This window comes from Jaculus jaculus, chromosome 6, assembly GCF_020740685.1.
Source record: "Jaculus jaculus isolate mJacJac1 chromosome 6, mJacJac1.mat.Y.cur, whole genome shotgun sequence".
NCBI lineage: Eukaryota > Metazoa > Chordata > Mammalia > Rodentia > Dipodidae > Jaculus > Jaculus jaculus.
In genome coordinates, this window is record NC_059107.1 from 72,596,441 (window position 1) to 72,623,576 (window position 27,136).

At 41.6% G+C, this 27,136-nt stretch overlaps 1 protein-coding gene across 4 annotated transcripts in view; it reads left to right on the forward strand.

Annotated features, from left to right (window-relative positions):
• Dip2c (disco interacting protein 2 homolog C) overlaps nucleotides 1–27,136 on the forward strand; it is a 470,240-nt gene that overhangs the window by 439,146 nt on the left and 3,958 nt on the right. For all 4 annotated transcript variants that reach the window (XM_045151604.1, XM_045151605.1, XM_045151606.1 and 1 more), the window contains 5 exons: nucleotides 11,690–11,751; nucleotides 19,276–19,333; nucleotides 20,180–20,254; nucleotides 20,791–20,965; nucleotides 24,555–24,678. In XM_045151604.1, the coding sequence (XP_045007539.1) occupies nucleotides 11,690–11,751; nucleotides 19,276–19,333; nucleotides 20,180–20,254; nucleotides 20,791–20,965; nucleotides 24,555–24,678 (494 nt within the window). The remainder of the gene's footprint in view (nucleotides 1–11,689; nucleotides 11,752–19,275; nucleotides 19,334–20,179; nucleotides 20,255–20,790; nucleotides 20,966–24,554; nucleotides 24,679–27,136) is intronic.

A 27,136-nucleotide genomic window follows, 5' to 3' on the forward strand; every position in this document is an offset into this window, starting at 1 on the left:
CTTCCCTCCCTCCTTCCATCTCCCTCTTTTTCTGTTCTCCTCTCCTTCTTTCTCTAAGTAAAAGCATTTTTAAAAATACAACTTGAAATTACCAATAAGAGTCAGGGTTCTATTTTTTGGTCTTGCAAACATCAAGTATTTTTGTATATTTTTCAAATTTCTCTATTTGTTCTCCTCATTCTCATTTCCATCCAGTGTTTCCTTTTCCAAATGGTTAGTACTAAGTTGGAAATACCAATATCTGATAGTAGAGATTAATAAAATCAACCATACACAAAGCAAGGCAGGCTGATATCCTCTTGCCAGAACCATTGAGGTCAGACTTGTTTTAGAAGTAGGTTATTTTCTGGCTTTCTGAATAACAACACTTGTGTCACTTTTGGCATCACATTTCAGCAGGCTGTGGGGCAACTACCCACAACCTCATTCATGAATGCTTATGCAGCTCAGAAGATGGTCTAGCTACACTTTTGCCTCCCATCAACCTAGGGAAAATTTAGAAATTAATCCACAACACAGATCTTGTCTTCATTGAACATCTCTCATAGTAAGATAAAAAATAAACTTAGTTGTTTCAGAAGTGAATATTATATATTGGCGAGGAGGAAAAAAGGGAGAGTGACTTGGGCATGGACAGGCACTTCAGGGTGAGTAGTCAAGGTTGTCCTGTGGTGGGTGACACTGCGGCATATGCTGAATTGTACAGGTGTGATGGGACTGTACAGAATTTAGGTGACAGCAAGAGGAAGTACAGAAACCTTAAGAGCTGGCCAGTGGCCATTCATTTTCAGTTAGTGTTTTCAAAATTAACAAAATAAAATCTGATGGTGCTGCTGAACAAGCAGAGGTAATAATGGAACGTCTGGAGGCAGACATCTTCCTGGCGCTCCCCATCGTATCTCTATGGAACCTGACTCAGGGTATAAAATAAGGCATAACGAAATACTTCTGAGCTTTAGATAAATTTAGTTTCTTTCTTAATATAAGAGCCACAGTTGGGGAGGGGATTGTACTATGAAGCATTATCCTCCCGATAGAAACTGAGTGGTACATCTCTGATGCCACAAGGACTACCAGTGTCCCACTAAAGGGGGAACCTTAAGAGAATTTGTATGGGGCAATGGGACAAAATAAAACAGAATAATTTAGAAAATACAAATTAGTTAGCAAAGAAGTAATATCAATCTATCTGCCCAGAAATGATTATTGGTGATTTCTTGATTAAAAATATTAGGCTGGTCGTGGTGATGCACGCCTTTAATCCAAGCATTGGGAGGCACAGGTAGGAGGATCACTGTGAGTTCGAGGCCACTCTGACACTACATAGTGAATTCCAGGTCAGCCTGGCTAGAGTGAAATCCTAACTCCTAAAAGCCAAAACAAGAAAAAAAATTAAAACACAAAAAGCTAACATAAACTTGAAAATTACCACCTTATGTTTAATTAAGTACATTGAAAAGTGTTCCATTCAAATGATCGGAGTCACTAATATATGTGACATCAACGGCAGTATTTGTTGTCAAATGGAGTTTTGTCTTCATGTCTTAGGGTTTATAAAGTCTGTTTTGGTTGGGGAGGGGGCAGTGTTTAGTAGATTTAGTAATACTGCTTTTAGAAGGATTTCTTGGTCTTTAAGGCTACTGTGTAGTTCAACTTGCTCTTTGTCTACTTGTTTATTTAACTACAGAACCAAAAGGTCTTGACAAATGCTAATTTGCAGCCTTGAGTTCTCATGAGGGCTGTCATACCCAGTTTTCCTAGTGCTGACCAGATACTGATGAGTACTGTTTAAAATGTATCTGAAGGACTGGGGAGATTGCTCAGTGGTTAAAGGCACTTGCTCTGCAAGCCTGCTGACCAGTTTGGATCCCCAGCACCCATGTAAAGGATCCAAAATGGTGTATACATCTGAAATCCCAGCACATCTTTGGCAATGCAAAGCTTATACACCACTTAGTCTTGCCTTCATAGCAGCACAGACACAACAATCGAGATCCCATCTCAAAGAAGATGGAAGAAGAGCATAAGCAGCCCAACATTGTCCTCAGGTCTCCACATGTGTACCACAGTACACACACACACACACACACACATATCATCAATATACAAAAGTAAAAGACAATGTTTCTGATAATATGCCATTTTCAAGTTAAACAAATAAATTAGAAATTTATTTTTGTTTTGCAAAAATAGTCTTCCAGTGACACTGGTTCTTTTCATCATCCAGCCTTACACATGTCTCTTCCCTTGGACAATTTCATATGAAACTATTTTCTCTACCATGGAGTTGTGCATGCTTTCGCTTCCTGACACTTATGCTGTTCTCTGCATGAAATGAACTTTATGCTGGCCATGTCATTCTACATAGCAGAAACCATGTCTCCTTTCTATTCCCCTCTGAGGAGCTTTCAGACTTCCCAGCTGCAAAGGCCTTTCTATCTTTTCCTCCTTCATTGCTCCACACATTCCACCATGTCAAATTGTTTCTACCAGTGTCTTCTGTAAGCAGCTCAACTAGGGAACAATTTTGCTAAGGACACTCCTCAGAGCTGAGCACACTCTTGTATTTTTGCCCATCATTTCTGAATATGAATAAATTTCATAAAAAATACTGGAATATACATTTCAATAAATCCCATTATATCAATTAAATGAACACTTACTTAATTAGAACCTAGTATCCTATGGATGACACCACTGAATTTTCCCCAAAATCAACTCTCATAAATCTCCACCAAATAAAAGCCTATGTCATCTTTTGTAACTCTTCATTGCAAAAGAAAAATAATAGGTTTCTTGTTCTTCGGGTTTCCAAGCAGGATATCTAGCTTGCTTCTTAAGAATACATACATACACATACAGAGCCACCAACATTTTAGTATGTATATGTGTTATACATACATGTGTATATGCCTATACATGTGTGAATACATGTGGAGGCCAAAGGACAACCTTGCTTGCTACCCTCAGGTATACTGTCTACCTCTTTTTGAGACACAAGGTGTGGTGGTTTGATTTAAGTGTGCCCCATAAACTTAGGTGTTCTGAATGCTAGGTTCACAGCTCACGGAGATTTGGGAATGCCTCCTGGAAGTAGTATATTGTTGGGGATGGGCTTATGGGTGTTATAGCCAGTCCCCCCTTGCCAGTGTTTGGCACACTCTCCTGTTACTGTTGTCCACCTGATGTTGGCCAGGGGGTGATGTTTACCCTCTGCTTATGCCATCGTTTTCCCCTGCCATCATGGAGCTTCCCCTCAAGTCTGTAAGCCAAAATAAACCCTTTTTTTTCCCCCACAAGCTGCTCTTGGTTGGGTGATTTCTGCCAGCATTGCGAACCTGACTGCTACACATGCTTTTTCATTGGTCTGGATCTCACTGATTAGGCCAGACTGACTCCAGGGATTCACCTGCCTCCAGCTCTAGGATTTCAGGTACATGTCACCACAGCTGACACTTACGTGGGTGCTAGGGGTTAAACTCAGATCTTCAAGGCAAGTGAACTGAGCTATCTCCTTGGCACACCAATATATTTTTTAACAAACATGTTGGATCCTTTGATTCAGATGGCTTATAGTTAGGGCCTCCTATATTTCTGAAAGGTAAAGTTTAGTTGTTGAATTTTAAATGAGAGAAATTAAGATCCAAGGAGTTAAGTAAGCTTTGATAATTGACAGAGTTAAGAAGTAGAAGAAAAAAAATATCCTGGTGAATGAGCCATTTGTCATTCTCAGAAATGAAATTTCTCAGAAGCTATAGCTACAAAAAAGACTATTTCAATTTGTTGAATTTATGATTTAAAGTAGACATTGGAAAGATCAAATTATATATTCCATGTTTAATTATTTCTCGTATATATTAATAGTATCACTTGTTTATTAACCTCTGTTGAGAACAATTTCCCACAGCTTCAATTGCTCTCTCAATCAGAAAGATCTTTGGTTACATTAGACATGCAAAGGAAGAGACAGAAAAAAAATGAGGTCTTCTTTCCCAAAAGAGATCTTCCATTTTGTTGCTGTTATAAGAAAGAAAATAGGAATTTTGATTTTTATTACATAGAAAAAAAATGACTAATTTATCTGAAAGTTTAACTGTCAATAACTTTATACAATTATATCAGTAGTAATAGTTCCAGTAAATCTTAACTTGTTTTGTAAGGAAGGATGTGTCTTGGCTTACAGTTGCAGAGGTTGAGTCCATTGTGGCAGGAAAAGCATAACAACAAGAGGAAGCTAGCTGGTAACAATATATTGATAAGAAGAAACCAAACAGAAAGTGGCACCAGGCTATAAAACCTTAAAGCTTATCCAGTGACCTACTTCTTCCAGCAAGACTTTACCTCCCGAAGATTCTACAGCCTTCCCAAATAGCACTACCACCTGGTGACCAGTTGTACAAATGTATCAGCCTATGGGGACTTTCACATTCAAGAACAACATTCCACCAGTGGCCCCAATAAGCTCATGACCATCTATGGTATGATGTAAAACGTATTTAGTCCAACATCAAAAGTCCCACTAGGGACTGGGAAAATGGCTCAGCAGTGAAAATCACTTTGTTTTTAAAGCCTGTCAGCCAAGGTTTCATTCCCAAGCCACCCACATAAAGTTCTGATAGTTTCTTAACAATTCCAACACTGTTCTGAAATTGAAAATGTCTTCCAAGACTGCAGGTAGACTCTTGAATGTGAGCCCCTATAAAATCAAAACACAAAATCCTATACTTTGACTATATAATGGCACCGAATAAATATTTCCATTCCAAAAGGGAAGAATAAGAAAGACTAAAACCCATCAAGACAAACACCAAGACCTGCAGCTACTTGTCTGTCTAGATTTTGAGGCTCTTGATGGAATCCTTCAGGCTCCAAATGACTTGGATAGCCTCACCCTTCTAGCTCTGCTGCCTGTAACATACATAACCTTTCTCCAAGCCTGATACTTTCTGTGATGGACATCTTATGGTCCTGGAACCTCTAACATCTTGCAGTCTCCATTGCAACTTAACCTTCATCTACATTGTGTCTCATGGTACTTCTCATGGCCTCCTTGCAGGGAATTTAACCCTTCCACACATTGCCTAACCTCAGCATTTGTTTGAAACCATGGAAGAAGATACCATGACCCTTAATCATGCCTACAAAACTATGATGATGTGGACAATGCTGCTCGGCCCTGTTGAACCACAGAAGTAGTGATGTCAGTGTTCTTTGCTTTCTGAATCTTTGGAGACACTTTCCTAGGCAGTTGTTTTTGAGCAGAGAATCACTTCTGTGTCTTTCTTCCTTCAGACTTGCTCCTTTCAAAAGAATGTATATTCTTACAAGTCACAGCTTCCATAGGTGGGCTTTGCCTTTAGGGCACCTTTTCTATTGTCCCAGTGAAAAAAGCGAGGTTTCTCTTTAATCACATTAATCTCTTTAATAATTACAGTTGCTTTGTTGGCTGCAATTTTCTGGCCTGGAATTTGAACTTGTTCACAAAGCTTTCGATCTAAATACTCATCATATCTTTTTTTTCCTTTTACTGTATATCTGAGTAAAAGCCATCCATAATAACCACAACACAGTCTCACTGCTGTCCTGCCTTGAAATTTCTTTCATGGAACACATTACTCTGTTACTTTCTAAGTTAGCTTTACCCAAGTTCTCAGGACATGGTCAGAATACTGGGAGAGGAGGGGAGGCTGTCAAAGTATCATACAGTCTCCCTCTGGTCTAGCTCCCTAGAGTCATATCCCCTCTGAAACCCCATGAGCCAGGCTTCCACTCTCCATGCTTTTCTCAGCATTCTGGCCTTCTAGTCACTCTTGAACCTTGAAACTCACATAAGAAAAAACAAATACACCCACCATATAGACAAAAGTAGAGTCCTTGATCTTTACAAAGAAGCAGAATGGAAAGCTCCAGAGTGTGATAGAAATCATAAATAACTCCTAGGTAAAACAAATAGTTATAACTCATTAATTTGATTTTTCAAGTCACTTGTTTTTTCCTGTACTAGTGCTCTGAATTGCAGTAAAAATAAACCTTTTCCCCCTACAAGCTATTCTTGGTCGGGTATTTTCTGGCAGCAATATGAATGAACCTGACTACAACAGTTGCTACGTTTGTCCTTCCATCTGTACCTTCAGGAGTTTTGGACTAAGCACAGGAGAAGTAGGGTCTCTGTAGGTAATGGTGATATGTCCACCTGGCATAATGCCTCATATGTTGCCTTTGATTTTATTTTTCCACTCTCATCCCTGTGAGCAAAATTTTTATTATTATTATTATGCTCAAAGAATGTTCCTGGTTTCAGTCTATGCTCTGAACTAAGAAACAGTATACTGAGCTAGTCATTTATTAAGTTGAATGACACCAGAAGCAGCATGCTGCTTCCCAGTCTGAACACTTTCCCACTTCTCATCAGGCCCCTAAACTGAAGCCCTCCATGGGCTCTTTTTCTAACAAAGTAACAGAGTAAGGAGGACAGGTCTAATATCCATGTGGTCTTTTCACAACCACTTGACTGAAAGCAGAAACAGATAATATATAAGCCAATAATCTGTGCTCCTGTGAAACCCTACAAACCCAAGCAGGCTAATCATTGGCTGATCCCTGTGAAACTTGCTTAACCATCTTGCCAGTAGATTGCATAGGCTGGAAGATTCAGTGAATGAACTAAGTATATACTCCCTTTGACTCAAACCAAATGAAGTAATCCATCTTAGAGCTCATCCACCCAGGCCCATTTCCCTGAAAAGTGAATACCTGCATTTAACTCCTTACAAAATTGCTCAACAGAAACAGCTGCTTGATCTTAGGAGTATGTGCTTGTATTTATAGAGTGGGGAGGGAAAGAGAGGGACAGGGAGGATAGGAGAGAGGAGATTTGGGACTTACATGTTTTGTTGGGATGTAGAAGTCACCAGATACCATTATTGCAACCATGACACAGATGACACTGCACAGTTTTTAAGATCCACCAGATAGCTGAAGATTCAAATAAGTCTAAATGAATTAAATTCTTCTTGGGAGGAAAGAGACCCAGATTTAGTATCACATATACCACAGGAACCAATGGAAGAATTTTCTGTCTGAAGGATAAAGCAAAACAAACAAAACTGTTTTGAAAGTCATCAGCATAGGGAAGAATATGGCCTGGCAAGGTAGATATGTGTCCCAGAAGCCCTGTCTTAGAGGCATCATGTACCTCTCTCCCAGGCCTTTCCTCTGAGCATTCACCTACCATGGTGGTAAAGGCTGGGACCAGGGCAGGATAAAACCCGGGGGGGGGGGGGGGTTGGTGTGTGTGGAGGACACCCTAAAATTAAAAATGTTTCTTAACAGAAAACCACAAAATATTGATTTGTTCAATATACCTAATGGATATGATACTTTTATATCAGTGAGGAAATGACTTCTAATATTGACATTTTTATAAAATTGAATTTTAAAATTAATTCTCTTCTGATTAATGCAGGCTTTATGTTCAAAATGTTTTATGGGGGCTGGGGAGGTAGCACAGTGTGTAGAGTGCTTGCTGTGAGGACCAGAGTTCAGCATCCACATAAATGCCAAGTAGCTATAGAGTCCACCTGTAATTCCAGTGCCAGGACATGCAGATAAAGGGGTCTTTAGTCTGAAAACTAGTTGACTACTTAGATTGGCTAAATCAGCAAACATTGGGCTTAAGTGAGAAACCCTACCACAGTAAATCTCTATTTACAGCAAGGAAGACAACCATTGTCAACCTCTGTCTTCCACATGCACACACCTCTGTACATACACCCACATACATGCAAAAAAAAACTTAAATTCTAGGGCTAGAGAGATAGCTTAGTGGTTAAGGTACTTGCCTGCAAAGCCTAAAGACCCAGGTTTGATTCTCCCAGTACCCACATAAAGCCAGGTGCACAAAGTGATGAATGCGTCTGGAAGTCATTTGCTAGAGGCCCTGACATGCTCATTCTCACTGGTATGCATGCACGCTCTCTCTGATAACATTACATGTATAACTTTGTTGCTGAGAAAGCTTTAGTTGGGAGGAATTAGGTTTTCCTGCTTGGCCTTTTAAAAAATATATTTTATTTTTCTTTATTACTTTGAGAAAGAGAGAGAAATAGGCAGGAGGAGAGAGAGAGAATGAGCACACCAGGACCTCCAGCCACTGAAAATGGAACTCCAAATGGATGAGCACCCTTGGGCACCTGGCTTATATTTGCCCTAGGGAAACAAGCCTGGGTCCTTTGGCTTTGTAGGCAAGTGCCTTAACCATTGTGCCATTTCTCCAGCCCCTGCTGGTCCTTTTGCAACTATTTGAAGGTGTTCAAAACGGAGCACCTGTAGGAGTTAGGGTTCCTCTTATGACAATGCTGGCTTGTCTTTTTTTTTGTAATGTAAAGAATTAAATCTATAGTTTTTAATATGAATCTTGAAATTGCAGACTTTGAACCTAGGGCTTTTGAAATTGGGAAACATATTTTCAGTCTGTTCTACAGAACTTTCATCATTCTGCTGTTTCCATATGTGAACTATATAGAAAATTAGGTCCTTATCATGCACTTTTCCTGAGATACTACCTTGAGTCATGATAACAAAATTAGTGAGTTGGGATCATGTAGTAGAATGTTAAATGTTATCTATTGTTTTGCCCAACTAATATTTAGTTTCCAGGGATCATGAGAGCAATTATTTAGGTCATTAGTGTGGTTATTTAGATGGCTATATTCAGTTTGACTATATCCTGTGACCATGTAAGACACTTTCATGATGCACACCATAGTTAACCCAATTACTGTCTTAATGCCCTATCTTTGTTAAGAGCCATGAGGCTGGGAGACAGTAACAGCCATCAGCACAATAAAGTCTGTAAGAAAAGAATAGAATAAAATCAGAAGCTTTTAAAAAAGATATTTTGATCCATTGCTTGTTTTCATATACCTAGCTCCATTTTTTTTTAAATTTTTTATTTATTTATTTGAGAGCAACAGACACAGAGAGAAAGACAGATAGAGGTGGAGAGAGAGAATGGGCGCACCAGGGCTTCCAGGCTCTGCAAACGAATTCCAGACGTGTGCGCCCCCTTGTGCATCTGGCTAACGTGGGACCTGGGGAACCAAGCCTTGAACCAGGGTCCTTAGGCTTCACAGGCAAGCGCTTAACCGCTAAGCCATCATTCCAGCCCCCTAGCTCCATTTTGAATCATGGTGATTTTTCATTATAACTTTTGTACTAACATGTTATAGCTCAAGGAAAAGACCACAGTCACAGTCTTTTGTGGCTACTATTTCCTGTGGTATTTGCCAAGTAATCTTTATAGAGGGCATGGGTAGGTGGGAGGTCAGCCCTGTGAAGAAAAATTGTGCATTCAGGGGTCTGGAAAACATCTCCATGTCTTACTTTGCTGGGAATATTTGGAAAAGATACATTCATCCAAGAGTTTGCCTGGCTTGTTTTCTGGCAGTTTCCTGTCATGTGTATGCACGCAGACAGCTGAATATAGGGAGCAAACAAGTTCTGAAACCATAAAGATGATCAGGAGATGGCCACTAATATGTGTCTTTGGGGTACAGCTCTGTGATGTTTGACACAGGATACTCACTGAGGTGGAAATTCCTCTTCAGGCTGCTGACATGAATTGTGCAATAAGCCAGTATTTGGTTCCTTTGTTCTCCAAATGTATTTTTGCCTCTTTAATAATCTTGTAAATAAAGAGAGCTAGGTACCATAAGTTTATGTTAAAAAATGTTTTTTCAATCCTTCCTTCCTTGTCATAGTCACCCAAGTTAAAAGCCATTAAAATGAAGAAATTGTCAGCGGATTGAAGAATAAAATGTATGCCTTCCACTTCCTTAAAAAAAAGAAAACCTCAAAGCCATAAAATCACACTGTCCAAGTGTACCATCTTACCTTATTGATAGACATACTGTTCAGCACCACATGACCAGGGTCTGCTATTTATCACCTTTTCTGTTGCACTGTGGATATGTTGACACCTTTTCAATGTTTTTTTTCCACCTTTAACAGTACAGTGTTTAATTTTAATGATTTCCATATTTGACATTGTTTTGATCTTTTTGTTTTTATTCCCTGCTTTCTGCATTCTCTTCCCCGACCCCACTCTTCCCTCTTCTTCATCCCACTCTTACTTGTTGGGCTGTTTGTACGTGTGTCCTTCATGTTTGCTGTCTGTTGGCCTGCTGTTTTCTCCTTTCTTGTCCTCACCCTCCTGCTGCTGTAGCCCCACAGGCTGTGGACACTGGCCGAGCAGGTAGGGGACTTTTCTGTTTGTCACATCAGTGTGTACCCACCAATTTCCCTCCTGCTTCGCTGGCTTCTCACTATGGGACAGGCTGTAGGTAGAGGGCTGAGGATGGAGGGTCTGACAGACCCTATAGTTGGGGTACTGATTGTCCAATGTAAAATCGCAGTGATGTTTCCCACATACACAAAATTCTGTGTTCCCATTGGCCTTGATCCTGGATTCATCTCCATTTCCCACCATTGTCTACTTTTAGTGGTGGTTTTTTTTGTTTGTTTGTTTGTTTTTCCTGATTTGCTTGTTTGTTTTTAACTGACCACCTATGGTTGTGAGTTTTACATTACTCAATATCAGGTCACTTCTTCTTGTGATGCAAGGGTGTAATGTGGCCTCACTGAGTTACCAGAGGGTAGAAAGTGTGTCCTGTACAGTGTCCTGTTGCTGTTAAGCTTCCTCACAGGCTCACTTGCATGTGCTTTTCTTTTCCTTGGAGATGAAATCACCCTAACCAGAGTCACTAAGTGGTATAAAATATTCTTACAAAAGTATCCTTACTATATTTAAACATGCCTTTGGTATAAAATTGAGATTTTCACCCAACAAAATTAAATACAATTATTCAAATAAATTCTGAAGAGCTCTTTTTGTGGAAATTGGTTGTTTCATCTTTTCTCAACCAAGGTAATATACATAAAGTAATAGTTTATTATATCAACTCCATGTTGCCCTTACATAGGCAGAGGCTTCTGGTCAGAAGTGAAACAAGTGTATTTTTGGAAAGGTTATATGATGCAAGATAAAATTTCTGGACTGTTTTTGAATGAAGACAGATAGCTCAGAGCAGAGTTCTGCCCAGATGACTCAGAAGCACACAACCTCCTTGACTTATGTCATGGACAAAAATAACATCCAGGGCTGGAGGCACAAGCAGGATTAAAAGGAACAAAATAATTATCTTTCATATCTTCCTTCTCAGTCTGTCAGCTCATGTCATGCTTCTGCTTTGGTATCTTGAACTCTAAAAATAGCCTTTCTGGATGCATGTAGTAAAAAGTTCTTAGTAAGGGATGTTTCATATCCTACCGATCTGCTTTTGCCAGCCAACCTTTTTCTCACAGTTCCATTATTTTCCAAAATATGGTGTGCTTGTCATACATACAGACATGCACATTGATTGGAGGTCAAGCTGTGTGGAAAACCAGCATTATCCTAACGTTCCTTTGAGAATGTAGGCTATCAAAAATTGGAAATTAAAAAGGTAACTTGGAGAAGTGTGGTCTTAGCTCCTTTTGGTGCAGACTTTTTTTTTCTCTCTCTCTTTCTTCAGTTTAATATTTTACGAAACAAATGCCTGCCAGCTAGCAGAGAAAGAGAGACAGAGAGCACAGACCTAATTTCCCTCTGGGAAATCTTGGGCCAAATACACTATATCTTTGTTTGCAGGGGACATCGGGACCTGACCCCACCACCGTCTATGTTGACATGAGAGCCCTGAGACATGACAGGTATGGTACCCTGTGGATTCCCTCCTTCATTTCATCCTTCATCAGTGTCCAAATAGAAGAAGGAGAACAGCCATATTTTCTTGTGCAAAGTATCATTATCTTGTAGATAAAATAATAAGGAAGGCCAAAATAGCTCAAACTCTGCAAGTGAAAACTTGGCCATGCAAGAGTGATGCGATTACATGTGCTCTATCTGCTAAGCTATTCAGAAGCAGGTAGTTGAAGCCCTTGGTCATTTTGGTTAAATACCATTTTGCACTTAATAATATATTATCATTCTACCCATTGTTCTTCACGTGTGTGTGTGTGTGTGTGTGTGTGTGTGTGTGTGTGTGTGTGTAGTTTCCATGCAAAGTTGACATAGAAGTAAATGACCTTTTTTATAATCCTTTTGAGCAAGAGTGAAAGGTGGAATTGTTGGTATGCTTGTAAGGACAGACAAGGGCCACACAAGAGGAGAAGACCTCTGGAGGAAGCCCTGCCCCACCAAGAAGGACCTATTGACATGGCCAAGTGGAAAGAAAGGGTGACACTTGGATTCTCCATCCAGATGGATCATGTACTTCTTGGTGGCTATGAAAATGACTGATATTCTTTAGTGATGTGTAGACCTTAGTATATGGCACTATCTTTTGTAGGTTGTTAGAAGGCTCTTGATGAATAGTTTCTATGCACTACATGCTGTGCTATTTACCCTGCATTTTCTGGCTCACTCACCTACCAACACTGTGTTGCTCTACCACAGTATGACATGTGGTAAAACAGACTAAGAGTGGCCTGAAGTGGGAAGTACTATGTACCCTGCCTGACTGAGTGGGCCATTGGACTGTGCTTTTCAGTGACAGTAAACACTGGATCCTGTGCTTGTAGTGGTGTTGGGGCAAGCATTGCAAGTTGAGGAAGCTAGAATTGGTAGCCTGGGCAGTCCCCACTACACACACACACACATACACACACACATATTCATATATTCGCTCACTCACTCAAGGCGGTATATATATCTCTAGCAGACATCTGGCCATTTTAGTCATTTGAGTCATTTTAGATTGGTACCGCATAGAGTTATATATTGGGTCATTGGTAGAAGCCAGGGAAACATCCTTCAGTACACAGGTAATGTCGGTTGTCAACTTGATATGATTAAAATCACCATGGGAACAAATTTCTGGTCACGTCTCTGAGGAATTTTTTTATACTAGATGATTGAGGTGGGTCAGTACCCTTGCTCTCTACTTTACCTTTGAATTGAATGTGTCCAGCTTCTGCTCCATTCCTTCCCTGTAATGATGGACCTGAACTGTAAGCTGGACTAAACCCTTCATCCCTTTTGCTATCTTGTGTAAGGTGTTTTGTCCCAGTGACAAAAAGTAGACTAATCTGGCAGAACAGGTGACAAAATGTCAGTAGTACCAACACTGAGAAACCCATGTCACACTTGCAAGTTGCCTGCCTGCCTTAGTAGTCCTGGCTTAGAGTCTCTAGTCCAAAAAGAACTACCAGTTCTATAGCTCTGAAATCACAGAAAAATAGAGGTAATGTGCTCTGGCCTTCAAAATACATAAAGTGCCAATACCATGATGCAGTACAGATAAAAACACTAACCTTTTACAGTATGAATGTCTGTTTGTGTTAGGAGTATCTTGGAAAGGTTGGGATTTAGGGTTCTTCTTTAAAAAAAAAAAAAACTTTAATTTTTATTAACTTATTTGCGAGAGAGGGAGGGAGAGAGAGAAAGAGAATGGGTGCGCCAGGGCCTCCAGCCACTGCAAACGAACTCCAGATGCATATGCCCCCTTGTGCATCTGGCTTACGTGGGTCCTGGAGAATCAAACTAGGTCTTTTGACTTTGAAGGCAAACGCCTTAACCACTAAGTCATTTCTCCAGCCCCAGATTTAGGGTTTTTCATTTGAGAAAAGGACAGATAATCTCAGGAACTGCTTTACTGCCTTTTAAACCTAGCCTTTGCCTTTAGTGTGGCAAGCCTCCCATTGAGGGAGGTCAGGATATGAGAAAAATGCCATGAAATGACAGTGTGTGGCAATGAAGGAAAAAGGGTTCAACATTGGATCAACACCATTGTGCTGGAAAGAGCAGGAGCCCATGTCCATGGGTGAGGCCCATTGTTATGGACTCATTATGTGACATTGTCCAAATGTGTAGCTTTTCTAGGTGACAGTTTAGTTCTAATTTCTAAAAATAGTTGGTGGTGATACTGACCTGACCAGGCTACTTCCACTGGAAGTTGCTCTGCAGTTTCAAGTTTTTAAACCTAACTGGTTAATCTCATCAGATTAATACTGCTTTGCCTATTAGAGAGGTCCCCTAGACTGTTCCCTCACAGGACACCTGAGATAGATCAAGATGTCTGCATAGTCCATGCCTGTCATCGTCAGGGTGCCTCATTTGTACTTGGATGTGACCACAAGGCAATTTTCCCAAACTGACATGCTCCGTTCTCTCCTCTATTGGAGGGAGCTAAGAGACATTTGTCAGACACCAGAGTATTTTCACAGGGAAGTTATTGTTTCATTTTCCACTTCAGTGTCTTGCTCCAAATACACAGAAGCCAGGGCTGGGGAGGTGATTCAGTGGATAAAGCACTTATTGCACAAGCAAGAGGAACTCAGTTCAGATCCCAAGGACCCCCTTCTCTGGGCCCTTCTTACTTAGCCATATCACACAGAATCTCAGTCTTCATCTCTCCCACACATGTCCATGAAACCCCACCTTCCTAACAACTCACCACTGCAGTCCCTGAGCTCCTCTTGTGTTGGGCACTGTCCCTGGTACTCTGTCAAATTCAGCTCCATCTCTCCCATAAAATCTACATCTTCCCAGGAGAATACGTTAGCCACCTTTTAAATCTCTTAACATCCCCTCTAACCTTCATGAACACATGTGAAATGTGACTTGTGCTGTGATTCCTGGGTAAGACAAGTCAACATCCAGGTGTCCTCTCTGCTTCAGATCCCACGGCATGGTGTTTGACTTTGGGCATCAGTTTTGGTGATCAGGATGAGCACAGTAAAGCCTGTCTTTCCAGGCATCTGTGATGACTAGGAAAAAAGAATTCTGTGAGCCTTGCTGGGAGTCCTTGGCAGTGGGAGGGTGGTGGATCTATTGGTGACAGTCATCTCTGTAAGACTTGTCTCTACCATCCCACAGCAGCTGGAATGCAAGACCTGAGACCTGTTTAAAATGTTTGTTGATCCCTCCCTCCCTCCCTCCCTCTCTCCCTCCCTCCCTTCCTTCCTTCCTTCTTGTGACTGTGCCTATGAAAATGGGATGGCTTTCTCACCTCAGTTATATTAGTATCTGTCATAAGGATTAAGTACTTTTCCCCTTGCTTTAATGGAACATGCACTTGGGAGTGTCAAGACACCTGCCCAATTACCACTTAATTAACCTGGGAAAGCTTAACTTACCAGTATGCTGTGCAGTTATGGGGTGGGGGGAGAAGTGGGAGAGAAAGAATGAACAAAGAGAGATCCACCCTTGTGAAAGTGAGTGATGAAATAGGCTCATTAACTATGTTTGCTTGGTTCTATGTCTCTATGTTTAATCCCCATTCTATTTTATTCTTACAACCTCAGTGCTGGAGATTTGGAATTTGTATGTGTAGCAGGTTGCCATGGAGAACACTTCTGAATCATAAGATACATATTCCCCTATCTCTAGAATAAGCTCAGTTCCAATACATACCAGAGGAAACTGTTAGAGTCTGTTTGAAAAGGGTCATAAGTTTTTAAGGTATTCACAATATATCTATTAAAAATGAATTCATAGTCACTCAGTCATTTTCAATTTGATCTTTCTTTAAGCACTTGAATATTTCAGACTAGATAGGAAAGAAAAACATTTCTCAGGCTAAGGAATTGGCTCTCCAGTTAAAATCACTTGCTTGCAAAGCCTACTTGTCCTGGTTCAATTCTTCTGTATCCACATAAAACAAGACACACAAAGTGGCACATGTATCTGAAATTTGTTTGCAGTAGCAAGAGACCGTGGCATGAATCCATGGTCATCCTCTCTCTTGATGCTTGCAAACAATTTTTTTAATATTTATTTTTATTTACTTGAGAGAGGGACAGAGACAGAATGAAAGAAGCAGAAAGAGAGAGAGGGGAGAGAGAGAATAGGCACGCCACTGAAAGCGAACTCCAGACACACGCACTACCTTGTGCATGTGGTTTACATGGGTACTGGGAAATTGAACCTGGGTCCTTTGGCTTTGCTGGCAAGTGCCTTAACCACTAAGCCATCTCTCCAGCCCAATAAAAATACATTATTTAATTATTTAACCCCTGACAATGGGCAAAGGAACACCTCACTGGTGGTGGTCTTATATCAGTCAAGAACAGAACAGATGAAAGTCCTTTGTTCATCCTAGCTTGATGCCTGGTGGCCAAAGCTGTTTAGTGCCTACGGCACAATCCTGCTCAAATAAAAGAAAAAATAAAAATATTTCTCAGAAATTTGAAGGAATAATTTTAGTGGTTTGTCAAATCTTAGGAACACAGTATTAGTGTAAAGGTCTAGAGTAGAAACTGAAGTCATTAAAATGTATAGCTAGAAAAAAACAGATTCTAGTACTAAGGTGTGGCTTAGGTGGTAGGAGTGTTTATCTAGCATGCACAAAACCCTGGTTTCAATCCCCAGCACAACATAAACTGGGTGTGATGGCACACACCTACAATCCCAGCTCCGGGAAGATGGAAGCGGGAGGCTCAGGTACTGAAGCTCCTCAATTACATAGGGGAGTTCAAGGCTACATGGGCTCGATGACACTGTCTCAAAAAAAAAAAAAAAAAAAGTACAGGGTCTGGAGGCACGGCTCAGGAATTAAGACATTTACTTGCAAAGCCTAACAACCCTGGTTCAATTCCCTAGTACCCACATAAAGCCAGATGTACAATGTGATTCATGCATCTGGAGTTTGTTTGCAGCGGCAAGAGGCCCTGATGCGCCCATTCTCACATTCTCCTCTCTTTCTCTCCCCCTGTCTGTCCTCCCTTTTCTGTCTCCCTCTCTTACATGCGTGTGTGTGTGTGTATAGTTTTTTTTTGTTTTTTTTTTTTGAGGTAGGGTTTCAGTCTAGCCCAGGCTGATCTCGATCTCACCATTTAGTCTCAGCGTGGCCTCAAAGTCACAACGATCCTCCTACTTCTTGCCTCCCAAGTGCTGGGATCAAAGGCATGCATCAGCACACCCAAAAATATTTTTTAAAAGAAAAGTATAGCTTCTAGACCAATTCTTACCAATAGGTAGCTGAATATTAAGATCTTGAGAGAAGAGGGTTGTGGAGATGGCTCTGTGGGTAAAGTGTTTGCTGTACAAACATGATAAGCTGAGTTTGGATCCATGTAAAATGCAGGGTTTAACAATATATACACCTGTAATTTCTATGCTGGGGAGGCAGATACAGAAGGATCCCTAGAGCTTACTGGCTAGCTGATGAGCTGGTGAGGTAGTGGCTGAATTCCCTCTGAACAAACCCTTGTCTAGTACTGAAGGTGAGGCCCTACCCTACTCTCCCTCTAGCCATCCCACTAGTCTTTGATCCATAGCTAGCTAATTGATGAATCTGTGTTATATAACACCATTTCCCTTTGTAACAGACCATGGGTAAGACCTGGAACAGGGCAACTCATGCTCTTAGCCTGCTCAATAGACTGATGATGTCAGTGTAGTGGCCCACAGTGAGGAAGCTGATGCAAAGCACAGGTTGGCCATGGGTCTAACTCAAAGCCATGCTGTCACTGTGTTGACTGTGAGCTCCAGTCCATTGACAGTGGCATTCCCAGTCATTGGCTTGTTAAGGAAACAAGCCTTTGTATGTGTGTTCCACTGGTATCTCCTAGCATGCTTGGGATGTGCCTCTTTTGACCTTATGAAGAGATCTTTTTTGCTCTTTTATTGAAAAAATCGGCTGGGGGGACACTGTACAGATAGCTTAGCAGTTAAGGCACTTGCCTGCAAAGCCTAATGACCCTGGGTTCAATTTCCCAGTATCCACATAAAGCCAGATACACAGAGTGACACATGCATCTGGAGTTTATTTGCAGCAGCTGGAAGCCCTGGTATGCCTATTCTCTCTGTCTCTCCTTTCTCTCTCTCTCTCTCTCCTTGCAAATAAATAAATAAAATTATTTAATTTTTTTTTGCATATCTGCAGTATGGGTGCTGTGGTTGTATGTGTGTGCATACTTATGCATGTATATGTGCTGATGCAGCACCACCCTGTACATATACCTGTGGAAGCCAAAGAACAACGCTGGGTGTCCTTCCTCTACCACTTACCTGTTTTTCCTTGAGACAGAGTCTCCTATTGTTTCTAGAGCTTACCATTTGTTGCAAAACCCAGAAGTTCTTCAGTCCATTCCTCACAGTACTAGGGTTACAGACATGCATGGCCATGCTCAGCTGTTTACATGGGTTTTAAGGGAAGCAAACTCAGTGGACTTAGGGCCCATTAGACCTTCATGCTTTTGCACAAAGTGCACTTAACCACTGAGCCATTTTTCCAGCCCTTGTTTGCTCTTTTTGATTTGGTGAATATTTTATTTTTTCCCCTGTGGCTTTTGCTAGCAGGACCTTTAGCAGTGTGTATGATGGGTCTCTTGAGCACTTTTCATTCCAAGGGAGATGAAGGTAAGGGAGCACAGGGGAAAAAAAAAAGCTTTGTAATCTTACGTTGTCCCAGCCCTGAACCTACTGCTCCCAGCCCTCTCTACTCTAAGCACAAACCATCCTGAGTTCGCTGTTCTTAAATCACTTGAGTACTCTATTTTCCCCATTATTTAGTGGGAATAAAAGTTGCCTTGTAAACAAATGAACAGTGACCTGGTCCTGTGGTCACTTGTAAGAATATAAAATGAGTAGTGAAGACCTCAGAAAGTGAAAGGGACCACAGGAAAGGATTATGAGCTGTCTGTGGTCATGATCACCCACAAGATGAAGTTACTATTCACTTGTTTAGACCTAAAAAAAAAACAAAACTTTTTTTTTTTTTTTAGAGAAGTAGTGCATATTTCCATTTCTTTAGCTTGGACACTCAGTTTAGCAAGTGTAGTGGCTGCTAGGCCCTGGGGAGGGGTGGTCTCTGCCTTCCATGGCATATTGCCCACATCCATACAGAGCTATGGAAACTTCAGAACCAAAGATCCCAGCCATAAGCCATCAGAGGCATGCTTTAGGGGTATCATTTGATGCTCATTCTTCCCTTTTCTGCACATGCAACATTGAAATCTGCTTATTTTATGTGAAGAGTCATCTTGCCAACAGTTTGTAGTCTGAGTACATGTAGCTTCATCTCCTTTCTTTGTGGTCCTTAGTGAGAGACCATGTTCTCAGCACATTCCTGCCAGAATATGTTTGATTCTGCTATTGGATCATCTTCTCGGGAACTTACAACTTTGCCATGTGATAATATTCATAGTTAATGTTCCCCAACAGCCTCCCCAGCCAGTCTCAAACACTGAAAGTAGTTAAATCCTGTACTATGATGTCTGTTTTATTACTAGAGTCCGGTTGGTAGAAAGAGGATCTCCTCACAGCTTGCCCCTGATGGAGTCAGGAAAGGTAAGTATTGAAGGAGAAATATGTTGGCTTTGAACTGCGTTTTTATCCTCCTCTTTTCCAAAACCCTTTCTTGAAGGTAATGTGTCAGGACTATTTGGCCATGGGCATAGAAACTCAGAATAATATTCTTTTAAACATTCAGATTTTTTAAAATATGAAATCTGGGGAATAGGTATCTGTTGCTTCTAGGACCCACTAGAAATCCAGGTGTTACCTGTCACTGTGTGGCCTCTGTTTCCAAGGGTTTAATATAGCTGTTAACAGCTCAGCCTATCATTGCATGTTCCAGCCCTCAGGAGAAACAGAAAGAGGAGGAGAAGACAAAATGGAGAACCTTAAAAAGGTTCCTTTGCTATCTTACATTTCAGTGTCATTGGCTAGAATTTCATCATGCATTCATGTCTACTGGAAAGCTGTAAATTATTATGTCAGTTATCAATGTCTAGTGGTCTAGCTAAAAACCTGGGTATCTTTGACCATGAACGTTCAGGAAGAATGGTAAGTGGGGGGACAACTATTAGTTTAGTTTCTGTCACATTGGTTGATTTTCATATAACTAAATATATATTTGAATCTAAAACTCTTAATGCTTTTTAGTCCTTTGTGGCCCTAAATGGCAATTAATACCTTTTCCACTTGACATAGTTCAAAGTGCATCATATGTTGCCTTTGGAACCTATGTATACATGACTGCATGGTAAGAAGGTGTTGACCACTATCTTAACACAGTCTAAGGAGCTGTGAGCTAGGATTATCACCTTTTAGGTGCAGCCTCATAGTTTAGAAACATTGTGGGTTGCTACCATAATATGTCTTGCCTCACCTCAGCTCTTTCCTCTCAAACAGATACTGCCTGGAGTTCGGATCATAATTGCCAATCCAGAAACAAAAGGTCCACTGGGGGATTCTCACCTTGGAGAGGTGAGTTACATGTGTCCTCTCTGACCAACCTCCCCTACTTATCTTTTCCTGATCTCTTTTTCAACATTTGGAAAAATATAAGGGCACTCATTTGATGTGGTTATCTTTTGGGGTTTTGGTTTTCTTTGTGTTTTTCGTTGTTTTTGTGATAGGGTCTCAAGTAGCTCAGGCTGGCCTTGAGTTCCCTGTGTAGCTGAGGATGATCTTGAACTTCTAATCATCTACCCAGTGCCGAGATTACACTTTTAAAGTCTTCCATTAATGTGCATTAGTGAAATTTCCAGTAGATATATGGCTTGGTTGGTTTCTTGACTTAACCTTGATGTATAGAGCATCTTTATTTCAGGGAATTCTGTATATAGATGTCTGTGTCACCCCACAAAACCTGAACAAGACCACTATCTTGCTTTACTCAGGCCTAGGAAATTTTGACTATTGCTGAATATAACTTACTGAATTATAGAGGTCGGATTGGCCTCTCTTCCTTGCAGAGTCTCAGGTGGCTCATCTGTAGTGACATTTCTCTCTGTCCACAGATATGGGTCCACAGTGCCCACAATGCCAGTGGCTATTTTACCATTTATGGAGATGAATCTCTCCAGTCTGATCATTTCAATTCCCGGTTGAGTTTTGGAGACACGCAGACCATTTGGGCACGAACAGGCTACCTGGGCTTCCTGCGGAGAACTGAGCTTACAGATGCAAATGGAGGTGAGTCCAAGCTATCAGGAGCCCCACACTGGGCTGAGGTTATTTGCCAAACACTGAAAATGACCTTGAGGTTTGAGAGAGCCTCACCAGGACATGCTTGCTCACCACAAGTGGTCTGCAAACAGCTGAACTTAAAAAGGAGGAGGGAAGTTCTGAGTGGTGGCTCAGTCAGTCAAGTGCTTCCCCCACAATCATGAGGACCTGAGTTCAGATCAACAGCACTCATGTAAAAAGTTAAGTGTGGTGGCATACACCAGAAATCTCAGTGCTAAGGAGGTGGACATAGGAGAATCCTTGGGTATATTGACCAACTAGTGTAACCGACTTGGTAACATCTGCAGGTTGAGTGGGAGACCCTGTTTCAAAGAACCAAGGTGGAAAGCAATTGAGGAAGGCTCACAATGTTGACCTAGGGCCTCCACATGCACATGTATGTGTATGTGCACCTTGCATGCATACTCATGAACATGTACACACATATACCACACCAACGAAGGAAGAAGGAGGAGGGAGGTAAAATACAAACATTTCATAAATATATCTGTGAATTCTCAGAACCAAGAGCAGATATAAGCACAGGGCCCTGGTTTTCCCATGGCAAAGTGCCCTGAGGCCCTACCCCTGATTCTCTTTATGTGTTTCTAGGGCTACCCACTGGGCCCTTAGAGATAAACTGGCCTAGCAGCTACAGGAACATGCACATTGTCCCTGCCAGGACCTCTCCTGCACCATCTAGAAGTGGGCAACCCCAATGTTCTTGGCCAGCACTTCTGTTTCCTGCTCCCAGCGCTCAAAGCCTGGTCCTGTATAGAGGAGCCATGGGCAGCTGTTGCTAGTGGCCTGTACTCTACATGGACAACCAGCCTGGGGTGTTTCATGAAGCCAAGATGCCAAAGTATGCTCACAGGAGTGTGGGTCAGGGAGATGGCTGGCCTAGCATGCCTGAGGCGCTGGAGTCTATCTCAGTGCCATAACAAAACATGTCCTGTGCTTGTGTCTTCAGTCTTTTCTCACCTCTTTAGTCCAACTAAAAACAATCAGCCAGCCGGGCATGGTGGCACATGCCTTTAATCCCAGCACATAGGAGGCAGAGGTAGGAGGATCACCATGAGTTTGAGGCCACCCTGAGACTATGTAGTGAATTCCAGGTCACCCTAGACTAGAGTGAGACCCTACCACAAAAGACCAAAAAAAAAAAAAAAAAAAAAAAAACCAGCCTCTTTAGCCCTGGCAAAAGTAGCAGAAATTCCAGGTAGAACAGAAACCCTGGGCAGATGAGAGTCTAGACATGGATGAAGCTTCCTAAATCACCCATCCAATGCCCACCCTAACCTGGTCCACAGAGAGAAAGTAGAACATTGTAGCATGACATTTTCATGATTGGTGTCACAGGCTCGGTTATTTTTCTATGTTTGTCTGATGTTCCTGTGAGACACTGAGTTCAGAGATGTAAAGAAGTGGTGTCTAGTTAAATACCCAAGGAAGGCCAGTACAGCCAGTCCTGCTGAACAGGAACCCCAGGTGTTGTTTCTGCCTTCATCTTGCCAGTCCCTGAATCCCCTACTTCAAGCAAGGAATGAAGCTCTGTAGTTCATATAAGCCTGCAAGTTTGTCTTTGTTTGTCTGGTGTGGAATAGAAAAGCAATATGTTCTGGCATCATTTTATATGGCTCATTTCTTTCAGATCTTTCTTGATACACTCTCTGCCCAATTACAAATCTAGGATACATTTTCTTATTTTTAAGCAAGGATGGGACTGACCATGCTTTCATTCTTATGCTAAGGTTTGCCTACAGGATAAAAATAAATCTTATGGCCTCTTTGACTAAGGGTATTTTCATTCATGAACATGACCAGAAACAATGTGTTCTCTTCCCATTTGTACATGAGAGCAGTGCTGTGAAGAACTCATATGATTGAGTTCCAAGAAACTTTAGTGCCTTTTGGCTGATCTGTGCCTTGATATTAGGGTCTTGAAAATGGGTGCTATCCCACACTTACCAGGCTATTAAGTGCTGACCAGTGCTAATTCGTTTCTTCCATCACTGATGGAGAAATGGTCTTGTATCTGACACTACAGCAGCTAAGAAAGTTGGTTTGTCCCTAGTAGACAGATTTGGAGATGAGACAAGATAGGATGAGAACTGAAAAGGGGCAAGAGAGACTGTGTGATATCCAGCTATATCATATACCTGTATAAAAATGTCATAGTAAAACTGTCTAAAGAGAGAATGAGAACCTTGTCATAGGCCATCCAACCTGAGGAGAAAGGAGCAACTGAGCCTATGGAAGCTGCCATTTCTAGGAGAAGGGATTTAGTCATCCCTAGATCTGGACTTTCTTACTTGCCTATCTCATTTGTGTGTGGGGGTGGCAAGGTTATTTTATTGAGACATTAATATGTGAACATATTGCCAGTTGGTCATATTCCCATAGTGTTATATTTTGATGTTTCTTCTTCTCTGCCCCCATTCCACTAAGGGCCCTCATCTGTGGGGTCATGAATGCACCAGTCAGTGTCAGTGGGGGTAACAGTGTCTCAGAGTACACCTGCCCACCTTGTGGTTCTTACATTCTTTCCACCCCCTCTTCCACAATGTTCCCAGCCTTGGAAGGCATGTTTTAAGTCTCTTTTACTGTTGAGCTTTTGGCAGCCTCAGATTTTCCTGCTTTGATGAGTTTTGAGTTTGCTCAGGGTCTTCCTGAAGGATATTCTCAGACTAGCAGTTAGAGCAGCACTTGTGTGTAATATTTTATTTATTAGTTTGTAGTTGAGAGAGACAGAGAGAGAGAGAGAGGGGGAGGGAGAGAAATAGAAAGCAAGAGAATAAGCACACCAGGTCCTCTAGCCACTGCAAACAAACGCCAGACACATATGCCATCTTGTATGTCTGGTGTTACAAGGGTCCTAGGGAATTGAACTGCAGTGTTTGGGCTTTGCAGGTAAGCACCTTAATTGCCAAGCCATCTCTCCAGTCCAGCAGCACTTGTGTTTGGATCACCATTTCCTCTATGGTGATTCCAGGCCCTAGCAGGTATGCAAAACATGACTCATCTTGTGCTAGGTAGTCAGCTTTCTTTTTTTGTGATTTTAATGGGTCTTGGAACTCCCTTGTCTTCGCTGTCATCCATAAAAAGCAAACTGTCTTCAGCTAAGAGTGAGAGCAGCATGGATCAGAAGGAATAATCATAGACATTTAGAACATTTAGACTTTTTGATGGGTATAATCTCTCTTTTCAGCCATGAACAGTAGAATCTTCCCTCTAGGGTCTGTGACCTTCTAAGCCATAGGCTTCTAAATTGGATCTCAATACCACACATGAATTTTAATAAAGCATGTATGCAGGCCAGGGAACAACCTCAGATCTTATTCCTCAGGCATCTCTCTTTAGACTGGCCAGCTAGAAAGCCCAGAGATCCTCCTGTTGTCACCTCCCTGGGGTTATAAGCATGCCCAGCTTTTTTGATGTAGGTTCTGGGAATCGAACTCAGAACCTTATACTTGCAAAGTAAGCACTTTACTAAATGAACCACCTCCCCAGCCTGAAAGCAAGTGTCTTGGTTTTACATGGTTTTTCTGTGCAATAGAGCGTCATGATGCCCTGTATGTGGTGGGAGCACTGGATGAAGCCATGGAGCTGCGGGGCATGAGGTACCACCCAATAGACATTGAGACTTCAGTCATCAGAGCCCATAAAAGTGTCACGGAATGGTAAGTGGTGGGGCTGGCAGGTTTGTACTTGATTAATCACTGGGATGTGGAAGAGTTTCCCTGTAAACCCTGGGTAACACAGAGTGTCTGAAGGCCTCTTCAGGGATAATGGTGGTAAAAGAATAATCCTTGCTCAGTGAAGGTATCCTGATGGCTTGAAAGTGAGGGAGCTTTAATTCAATGAATCTACAATGTTTTCTAGGAAACCAAGTTTTTTTTGTTTTTTTTTTTTTAATCTGTGAAAACATGATACAAAGGAAAAGTAACCTTTACACATACAGAGATGCAGAAAACACTTTCATGCCATCAAGTGGGAGCAGTAAGAAATAATGTGCTCCATAGGAAAACTGAGCCAGGCCTCACTAGAGATGTTTACAAAGAAAGAATTGCTTGAATTAAGCCAAAGGTTAAGCCACAAGGTCTGGCTAGTTGGCAAGGACCCCATTAGGCCAAGAGTGGAATGTAAATTTTTACCTCTGCAGAGGTGACCACCTCTGCCCACCTCACAAAACCCATTTACTATATTTTGTAAAATGCTGAGGATGCTGAAGCCCTTCCATAGCAGATTGTTCACACCCATGTGTTCCCCACAGGTCGTTGCATTTAGGAAAGGAGGGGAAACTTGACCAAACAGCAGTCTCTGCTGATGGTAGCCACAGACGTGTTGAACTCTTAACACTTAGTTTAGGAGTGAAAGATAACTCGGTGCCAGTCACTGTGGGTTTGTTGGCTCACTTGATAACAGTTCAAGGTACTTAGCAAGTAACATACCTTATTCCTTGCCTGGCAGAGAACCTGCTACAGTCAAGCTCAGTCATAGGCCCAAAACCATAAGGAACACTTGTCTAGAATCACTCATGAACACTTTCCTTGCATTTGGTTACAATATTGTCTATTCATGTAAAGGCAGAAATGCAGAAGACAGTGAAATTCTTGCAAAATAGCTACCTAGAAACATGCTCAAGGTCTATCTCATTTTCTACCCATGTGTCTGTAAATACCTATGGTATTCCATTCCTGTTTTTAATTTTAGGTTCTAATTGCTTCAAGCATTTTCATTGTGCGCCAAGTGGACCATGACTTTAGTTTTATGAATCACTGTTATAATTGCTATGTTACCTCTGATCTGTGTATCACCCTCACCTGTTTAGATAGGGCCCCCAACTTACTTGTTCATGCAGAGAACCAGGAGGAGGAAGGAAATGAGTTTTATTCTGCTGTACCTTTGTGACCTTGGAAACTATTCACATACAAACTCTCTTGTCTTTCCTCCCTCTAGTCCTCTTTCTGACATGTCTCCTTCCTACCACCCACCAAGTTCTATTGGTTGCCTCCCATTGAGAAGCCCATTGTCAAAGGGCAGAACTGTTTCCATGTTGCCCGCCTCAAGCCAACCAAGCCTATTCATTTCTCATCTGGGAGCTTACAGTGTTAACACAGGCCCTGAGAAAGCAGTGTTGGGGAAAGATCTCTAGCCCCTCACTCACACTTCATGTCAAGCCCCACCCCACCCCTCTTGCCATCAGTAGCAGCAAGGTACTTGCCTTGACCCCCATTCACCAAGGACAGCTGAGCTGATTATTAGTACTTCAGGACAACACCATAAAATTGAATTAGGCCAAAGTGATTGTTGCTATCACAGACTTAATCCATGTGGACCATGCAGAACAGTGTGAAATGTCACAGGGACCCAAATTACAGGGAAGAAACACTAGTGCTTCTTGGAAATCATTCTTCTTGGTACTCTTCCCTCAGGATACAGAGGTCACAAGACAGAATGCAGGCGAGCCTGCTGCAAATACTCTGTAGTTCTTTTCTGTATGTCCTGTGTGCATTGGCCATACTTAATAAATATGAATTAAAGTCCTATTAGGCTTATTCTCACACAGGAAAAAAGTATGTCCTGCCTCAAGGTGGAAGAAAAGGTTGGACAGACCCTTCTGGAGCCTGCTCCCATTCTCTCGCATCTGTTTGGGAGGGGATTGCCAGACACCAGCATGACTCATGTATTTTCTCATCCTAAGATCTATAATATTAGGTTCTTACCAGTGGGTCTTCAGTCAAGTTTGGGGGTTTTGGAATTAACACTGTTACTGGATAGGACCTTAAATTCCATGGCTTTAACTTCTCACCAATGGGCCCCCAAACACATGTAGCCCCTCTGCTTCAAAACTTTCTGGCCTCTACAGCCAAGGAGACCTAATGGCAGAGTCTGTGAATACCATGATCTTTAACCAGTAAAATGTTAAAGCTCAGGGGTATGGGGCTGGGAAAATAGCTCAATCTGTAATCATGAGGGCTTGAGTTTTATATCCCTGGCACCTACAGAAATGCCAGGTGTGGTGGTGTACTTCTGTAAGCCCAGTGCTTAGATGGCAAACGCAGATACATCTACAAGGCAAGCTGGCTAGTGAGACTAGCCAATTCTGTGATCTCTGGGTTTAGTCAGAGAGAGTTT